At 40.6% G+C, this 8,917-nt stretch overlaps 1 protein-coding gene and 1 pseudogene across 6 annotated transcripts in view; both read left to right on the forward strand.

Moving 5' to 3' along the window:
• GMEB1 (glucocorticoid modulatory element binding protein 1) overlaps positions 1-8,917 on the forward strand; it is a 30,336-nt gene that overhangs the window by 12,588 nt on the left and 8,831 nt on the right. For 3 of the 5 annotated variants that reach the window (XM_080655788.1, XM_080655786.1, XM_080655787.1), the window contains exons 3-6: positions 2,170-2,282; positions 3,386-3,510; positions 4,992-5,095; positions 7,059-7,216. In XM_080655788.1, the coding sequence (XP_080511914.1) occupies positions 2,170-2,282; positions 3,386-3,510; positions 4,992-5,095; positions 7,059-7,216 (500 nt within the window). The remainder of the gene's footprint in view (positions 1-2,169; positions 2,283-3,385; positions 3,511-4,991; positions 5,096-7,058; positions 7,217-8,917) is intronic. The other 2 variants (XM_080655790.1, XM_080655789.1) reach the window with 1 other exon arrangement.
• Positions 656-1,328, forward strand: LOC308242552 (protein FAM8A1-like; annotated as a pseudogene). Its single transcript has one exon. The product of its transcript is annotated as a protein FAM8A1-like (transcript).

An 8,917-nucleotide genomic window follows, 5' to 3' on the forward strand; every position in this document is an offset into this window, starting at 1 on the left:
AGAGATGTTCAGACTAACAATTATGCAGCCTGAATGCAGTAGCAATAGAAGCAGAGATAGGGAGGATGGCTAGTGTTAAAGATGCATCTGGCAGGATTTGGTGACTGGCCATGTGGGAGTTGAGGAGGAGGAAAGGGAGGAATCTAATGTAATTCCCAGGCTTCTGTGTTAGGCTCCGGTGTTCTGGGTGGTGTCATCAGCAAGGATAGGGAGTATAGGAAGAAGAGTAGTTTGGGAGGTCAGAGAGGGAAGAGAACTTGCTTGTTTTAGACATAACAAATTGATCAAAGTCCTATGGGACATCCAGATGTATTTATTCACTTATCAGTTAACTTCTGGTGTGAAATTCAGAAGGGAGGTCCGTGCTAAAGTTGTAACTATGGGCTGGGTAATCACTGATGCAAAGGAGATTATTCAGGAGGTCCTTTTAAGTAACAAGATGCAATGATTAATACATCAGGTTTATTACAGAGATTAAAGGATATTGCTGTATCGTATTAGGTAATTTTGAGCCCATTTCTTAGAAGGTAGAAACATTTTAGAAAGACACTTTCCCTAAGTAGTACCTCTAGTTATTGCTAGTCACTTTGGGTATAGCTCTTACTTTTTTTTTTCTTTTTTTTTACTATATTCTGCTCATGTCAATAGTTTGGTTATGGGAGCGACTTCCGGCAGCGCCTCTCCTGCTCCAGTCCCAGGCCTGGGACCCCGGGCTCCTCACATTCAGGGGGCCGTGCGGACCACCCCAGTAACAAGGGTGGGGTCTGCTGCCCCTTCTTGAACCCCGAGAGAGACCGGACGCCAGGCAGGCAGAGAGTATGTTATTCCATCCTTGGCCCACAGATTTATGGCAGAGATGGGTGGATTTCTTCATTCTCTTCTTTATAAAAGCAACTATTGTCTTAAGCATTATGCACCTCTGTGGAATAAAGTTTGCTATGCATTATGTAATAGAAGAAATAGATGAAGACACATCAATAAAAGACCTGCAGAAAATGATGGTTGTGGCTCTTACATACAGATTACTGGTTTGTTTCTATGAGATAATTTGCATTTGGGGAGCAGGCGGAGCTACCCCAGGGAAGTTCCTGCTGGGACTTCGAGTTGTGACAAGTGACACGTCAGTGCTTATTGCACCAAGTCAGGTTTTAGTGATTCCTTCCTCAAATGTTAGCATTACAACGTCCACTAAACGAGCATTGACCAAGAATTTTTCTATTGCTTCTTTTTTCCCTGCTTTTATCACACTGCTGTTTTTTCAGCATAATCGAACAGCCTATGACATTATAGCAGGAACCATTGTGGTAAAAAGAAATGGGGTTAGATGATGCCCCCAAAGCCCTGAATTCCATACTTTCTGGAATGATGACAAGACTAAATTATGTACCAAGGCCATCGGTATCCCTGGGTTACGTTAATTGATTTAGAAATTAAAGCAGTCACTCCAGTATGATACAGGTGAAAAAAGAAAAAGAAAAAAAATAGTTTGGTTATGGTGCTTTGAAAAATGCTAAAGTGCTTAAAAATGCTTCAGTGCCTAGATTCCAACAAGAGCCATCAACTTCTATGCTCAACATTCGCTTTTTGAACTGTCCAGTAGTATTACTTTTTATTCTTTTTAGAATAATTCTTTACTATGACTTAATCTTATTACACTTGAAGCAACACTTTATCTCATGAGTGTTTCTTTTTAATTTATTTTTTATTGATTATTTTAGAGAGAGAGGAAGGGAGAGGGATAGAAACATCAATAAGAGAGAAACATTGATCTACTGCCTCCTGCACGCCCCCTACTGGGGATTGAGCCCACAACCCAGGCATGTGCCCTTACTGGGAATCAAACCAGTGATCTCTTGGTGCCTGGGTCAATACTCAACAATGAGTCACACCGGCTGGGCTATCATGAGGTTTTAAGGTTATGAAGGGAAGAGTGGTGTAAATAAGTAGCAAGAGGAACTTCACTTTGAGGTGAGGAAAGTTGTTGATTCATTTCCATGGTAGTAGCTGCTAAGCAGCCAGGGGCAGCTTAGAGTTTAAAAACAATGGGGAACTAGTCAAAGCACTAACATACAGTTGTAAAGTATATTTATTTTAGTCCTTTTGAGGTAGGTTAAAAGAAATTTCTTAACCCCCATGCTGTGAATATTAATTTTTTCATGATTTATGTAGTTTGTTTATCGATGGACACTTTTACAACAGGATTTATGAAGCCGGGTCCGAGAACAACACAGCAGTTGTGGCAGTAGAAACTCACACGATACACAAAATTGAAGAAGGGATTGGTGAGTCTTTTTGTTATTCTAGTACATTTGACCTTAGTTTCCTTAGCTGAGATTTCTTGACTTTGTGCCTTTTTCACCCTACTCAGTGTGCCCTATCAGCGCTGCAGCTATCAGTTTGATGGTGGTACATCTAGGGACACCGCTGACTAAGGTGCTAGGGCTGTCAGTTGATTGTTTAACATCAGTTTGCTAGGGTTGCTAAAAGTATTTTTAAAATTTTTTTATTGATTTCAGAGAGGAAGGAAGAGGGAGAGAGACAGAACATCAATGATAAGAGAGAATCATTGATCAGTTGCCTCCTGCACGTCCCCCACTCAGGATCGAGCCTGCAACCCAGGCATATGCCTCGACCAGAAATCAAACCATGACCTGGGTCATAGGTCGAGGCTCAACCACTGATTCATGCCGGTCAAGCAAAAAGATTTTTCATCTATAAAAATCCCACAAAGAAATTGGAGCCTCAAGGTTGATTCTTATCAGTAGGGAAGTTGCTGATGAAGACTGATAAGGTGTTCAATGGAAGGCAGTCAGTGGAAAGAAATTTTGAAATTAGGCAAACCTAAGTTTGGAGCCTACTTTCTCATTTCTTAACTGTATCCTTGAGAAAGTCACTTTACCTTTGGATTCCCACATTACAGATATGTAAAACATAGAAAACAATCACTATCTCCCAGGGTTGTTGCAAGAACTAAATAAGATTAAGCACATCAAAGCATATAGCACAGGGGAGGGGGTGGGGGTAAGGGGGAGAAATCAACCAAAGGCCTTGTATGCATGCATATAAGCCTAACCAGTGGTCACGGACAACAGGGGGGTGGGGGCATGCATGGGGAGGGGTTTGGGATGGGAATGGGGGGATGAGGACAAATATGTGATACCTTAATCAATAAAGAAATTAATAAAAAAAAAGCATATAGCAGTGTCTGGTGCATAGTGGGAGTTCAGTAAGACAGTTGTTATGCCTAACTTTTGCCAGAGGATTTCTAAACAATACCAGCCAATGTAAACTGTTAACCCCTGAGAGGAACCAGGAGACTAAAGATTTTGAATTAAGCTTTGGGAAAGAGTGTTCAATAAATCACTGGTATTTTTTCCATTTTCAGATGCAAGCACTATAGAAGCAAATGAGGATATGGAAATTGCTTACCCCATAACTTGTGGGGAGAGCAAAGCCATTCTTCTCTGGAAGAAGTTTGTATGTCCAGGAATAAATGTGAAGTGTGTCAAGGTAATTGTCTTTTCTCCTTGCTGGAACCTATTTTGGGGCTCCTTGTTTTCAAAGGGCATGATTTCAGTGCCTAATCTCTCTTTCCCACCATATCAGTATTTTAAAAAATATATTCTTATTGATTTCAGAGAGGAAGGGAGCGGGAGAGAGAGAAACATCAATGATGAGAGAGAATCATTGATCGGCTGCCTCCTGCACGCCCCCTAATGGGGATCAGGCCCACAACCTGGGCATGTGCCCTTGACTGGAATTGAACCTAGGACCCTTTAGTCCGCAGGCCGACGCTTCATCCACTGAGCCAAACCTGCCAGGGCCATATCAATATTTTTAATTTTGTGGCTATAGTCCTATTGCATCATAGTAAATAAAAATAACTTGGGAGTAAAATTGTATTCTGATGGGACCTGGATTCAAGTACCATCAGAATAAAAGTTTGGCTCAGTAGATAGAGCATTGGCCTATGGCTTCAAGGGTCCTGGGTTCTATTCCTGTCAAGGGTGCATGCCCGGGTTGTGGCTTGATCCCCAGTAGGGGGCATGCGGGAGGCAGCTGATTGATGATTCTCTCATTATTGATGTTTCTATCTCTCCCTCTCCCTTCCTCTCTGAAATCAATAAGAATATATTTTTAAAAATCATGCCCCACACTGGGGATCGAGCCTGAACCCCGGCATGTGCCCCAACCAAGAATCAAATCGTGACGACCTGATTCATAGATCAACATTCAACCACTGAGCCATGCCTACCAGGCAAGATTACATAATTTTGATGCTCTGCAGTGCTCTTGGTTCCTACTGTACTTATTCTTTCTGCCACATCCTGAATCTTGTCATTAGGGCTAGATAGATCACTTCAGTTTATTTAAACAGCCTTTGTGACATTGGATCCAACTACTGATTGAGGGCATAAATGGTTTTGTTTTATTTTGTTAAACTTTACTGAGGTGTTTTTTTTCCCCATTGCTTTTCCAGAGAGAGTGGAAGGGGAGGGAAGGGAAAGGAGCAGAGTTGGGGGGGCAAAGAGGGGAGAGGAGGGAGAGAGAGAGAGAGAAACATCCATGTGAGAGAGACACATCGACTGGTTGCCTCCTGCAAGTACCCAGATCCGGGGTGGGGAATGAACCCACAATCCAGGTACATGCCCTTGACCGGGAATCAAACCCAGGATCGTTTGGTGCACGAGCCAAGGCTCTCACCACTGAATAACACCAGCCAGGGCCATAAATTGATTTTAAATACTAATTAGTATATTAATCTCTGATGCTCCCAATGTCATCTGTAGATTTGTACCAGGATAGGGCACTGTGCTCAGAGAAGGACATCTTCTCTAGTACAATAGGGCAGAAAGCTAAATAATGCAAGGTTACAACTTAAGATGTCATCTGGGTATTTTTTGTACATAACAGCTAGAATCGTCTCTTAGTTTTCCTCTGACCTGCCTAAGTTGACATTGGATTATTTTGGACTTTTCTTTTTACTTTAGTTCAATGATCAGTTGATCAGCCCCAAACATTTTGTTCATCTGGCTGGCAAATCCACCCTAAAGGACTGGAAGAGAGCTATTCGTCTGGGTGGAATCATGCTCAGGTGAGCTCTAATAGTTAAGAACATACCTTTCCACTGACTTTGGGGGCACTTAATCATGGTAGAATTGAGAGAATTCAGTCTTTTCTCTTTAATTTGAAATTTTTATTCTGTCTGATGGATTAGTTTAAGCAATTCATGTATTATTTGACCTTCATCAACTTGTTTTAAAAAAAACTCTGAAAGAAGAGTGAATCAAATTCACTTTTCCCTGTATCTAGAGCCAATTTTTTAGGCTGTTGGGTAGGATCCTCTGGGCAGAGAAATTCAAGAACAGACGACGGTCCTGCTTGAGATCACAGATCATAGGCAGGCTAAGCCTGGTGCTGAGGAAGCGTGACAACCACTGAGAAGTTTAGGCTGACTGACAAGTCCTAGAATAATTGGTAAAAGTAGAGGGGTGCTATTAATAAGTACCAGTGATGCACAGTGAGTGCAATCCTTGCCATCACTGTACCACAGAAATAAAATTCAGAATGCTTATTACCCCCAATTCCCCCCTTTATGCAGCAAGTTTCCTATCGTAATTTTTTTCCCTCTGAAAATTAACATTAGTTGATTAACGTTAGTGCTCATTCCTTGAGTACTCACCTCTTGGTAGAAAATTTAAAAATGTGGTCAAAAATTAAAAGTTCCACACAGAACATGTTTCAAGAACCTCAAAAACACCTTACCCTTTGTCTTTAATTCTTTTTAAGGAATCTGTCTTAAGAAAAATCCATAGGGCTTATACAGATTCAAGCATAAATATGTTCATTATGACATTATTTATTATGAAAATTAGTCTGTTTTAATATAGGTATATGTAGAGTAAATTATTGCTCATCTAAATATATATGAGTATATACTGTGGGATATAATGTAGTCATTAAAATATTTCTAAAGAGTTTTTACATAAAAATGCTTATGTGTAATGTAAGAAAGAAGACAAAATATAAAATCAATTAAACAGTGTGATTTTAATTGTGTTAAAACACATACACACATATGTAAAATTTAGTAGAAGAAAATATACCAAAATGTTGATGTGATCTCTGTGTTGTGGGATATTTTTTTAAAAAGGGTAGCTGTTTTCTTTATATTTTTCTGAATTTTTCACAAAAAATGTTTGTTTTTCTTCACATACTATTTTTTTAGTCAGAGACAAAGGAAAAAAAAAAAATTCCAGATGATTTATATGCAGAAATCAGTAGTTGAATGAAATTGGGGAGACTTACCTTTAACTTTCATTTTTGTAGTTCTTGGCCCGTTTTATTTGCCCAGAAAAGCAAGCATATGTCAACTTTTCTCAAATGTAAAAGAGAACAAGAATGCCTAAAAAACCTTTAGTGAAAGACAAGTAGCAATATAACATATTTACTGTAATGAAAATACTGCATCGTTTTGCTCAGGGTCTATCATAATGTCTTGTGAATTCATTTCTAAGGACATTTTATAGTGGGGGGTTTAGTATAATCAGCTTAGGTTGTATAGGAGAGTAGTTATCAATTTTTTTTAAGGAAAAAAATATGCTGAAGTTTTATGTCTCCAAAAGTGAAAACAGATCTTGCTGTCTAGGAATACTAACACATCAGAATCTCATCACAAAATTCTAATTCTGTGGTGGCATTCCTTAATTGTGCTTGGATATGAGGAGTCTTTTTTTCCCCTTTGGTTTGGTTTCATTGAGATCCTGTGGGGAAACTTAGCTATTGTCAGGAGTGTATATCTAAAGCTAGTGATAACAGGATATAAAAGAAAAAGTACTCATGAGTAGACTAGGGAGGGAAGAGCAGGACTTGTAAATGTGGACAGGACCAATGAAAATTTTATAGTCCCAATTAGAATCTTTGCAACCTAATGACTTTTAATACTATTAGGTTTCACTAATCTATAGCGGAGACTCAGCAACTTGTCTCTATTTGTTCCTAAAGCCTAGTTCCCGAAGTGCAGGCTTAAGTGGTACTTCTTGTCTCCCTTTGTGCAGGAAAATGATGGACTCCGGACAGATTGATTTTTACCAACATGACAAGGTTTGCTCCAATACCTGCAGAAGCACCAAATTTGATCTTCTGATCAGCAGTGCAAGAGCGCCAGTGCCAGGACAGCAAACAAGTGTGGTGCAGACACCCACTTCGGTCGATGGTAGGGGGTAGGAAACCACCTGAAAACACATTGTGTTTTTCAGTAGCATTTTCCCCCTCATTTCTCCTTTGTGTTTCCTTTTTCTTACTTTTTGTTGAATTTATCGGGGTGACATTGGTTAGTAAAAATTATATAGATTTCAGATATTATCTATCTATATAAAAGCCTAAGTGACCAGACGACCAGCCGGTAGCTATGATGCGCACTGACCACTGGGGGCAGACGCTCAATGCAGGAGCTGCTCCCTGGTGGTAAGTGCGCTCCCACAGTATGAGCGCCGCTCAGCTGACCAACAGGCGCCAGGCGCCGGGCTCATGGCTGGCTGGTGAGCACAGCTGCAGCGGTGCAAGCCTCTCCTGTGGACCCTCTCCCTGCGCACCCCTCCCCCACCTGGACTGGGACAGTAGGCAGGTGCAGCTGGGCTGGGATGAGCAGGAGCAGCGCAGCACCTGGCCCAGGCTTGGGGTAATCCCTGGCCGCCTGCCGCTTTGCACACTACTACATCCCTCGGGGGATGTAGGACTGCCGGTTTCAGCTGATCCCCACAGGCCAGGCTGAGGGCTCCACCAGTGCATGAATCCATGCACCGGGCCTCTAGTAGTTCTATAATACATCTGTATGTTGTATTATGTGTTCACCCCCTAATCTCCTTTGGGTTTCTTAATTTCAAATCTCATGAGTGTTGAAGTCCTTGAAAATTATGGTAATCTTGGATGGGGTTCTATGCTTTAGAAACAGATCTTTGTTTTCTCCCAAATGATTCCTATTGGCCAGACTCCTTCTTTGTTTCTTTTTTGCAATGCATGGTAAACATTAGAAAGATGGTTCAATAGTTCTAATGCTTATTCAGTAATCTCATCTCACTTGGGTACCATTTGGCATATCTTTGAATTTAGATTGTTTTGAAAATTCTTTGCTCTATTAGTGGTCAAAGCAGGAAGGTGGATTAGAATGGTGAATGGTTTTCAGTTGTTGAACTGAGATGTATCTAAGACAATTTATCTTGGCTGAGATGGACTGTGGAGACTCTGCTAAAAGGATCAAAGAGCTCTGCCTGGAAGGGTTCTGGATAACCAAGCTGAGGCTTCCTCACAATTGAGACAGGATGGCGGACACACTTAACTTCCGTAATATTGAGTTGGGATTAGGGCTCCCTGTGCATCTCCAGAAAAGATGTAGCCATGTGAGATTATTATTAAGGATTTAGTTAGTCCAGCTGGAGATTAGCACAGTTAAGATGACTAGATAGAGTATGTATCAACTACTTCCAGAAGACTTACAAATATGTCTGACAGAGTCACAAGAACACTAAAGGATATAAGGGAAGTACTGTGCTTTAAAATGCCTTTTTAGGTTTCTTTTGATCAGACCTAATATTCTGTATTGATTGGGTGAGTAGAAGCCAAATCTCTTGGAACCTAAATTCTTTTCATAAAAGTATTAAATATCTAGCAGTTTGAATTTTTGTTCATGTGACTCTTTCACTTGAAAAGTGAAAAATGCTGTGAAAGTATGTACTTCTTTTTTATTTGGCCAAAGCTCCTTTATTTAATTTATTGTCCACATTGATATTACTTCTTTGCTTATTATTATTATTTTTTAACTAGAGGCCTGGTGACGAATTCATGCACCAGTAGGGTCCCTTGGCCTGGCCTGCGGGATCAGGCTGAAACCGTCTCTTCGACATCCCACGAGGGGTCC

The sequence above is a fragment of the Plecotus auritus genome, assembly GCF_963455305.1.
Source record: "Plecotus auritus genome assembly, chromosome: 2".
Taxonomy (NCBI): Eukaryota; Metazoa; Chordata; class Mammalia; order Chiroptera; family Vespertilionidae; genus Plecotus; species Plecotus auritus.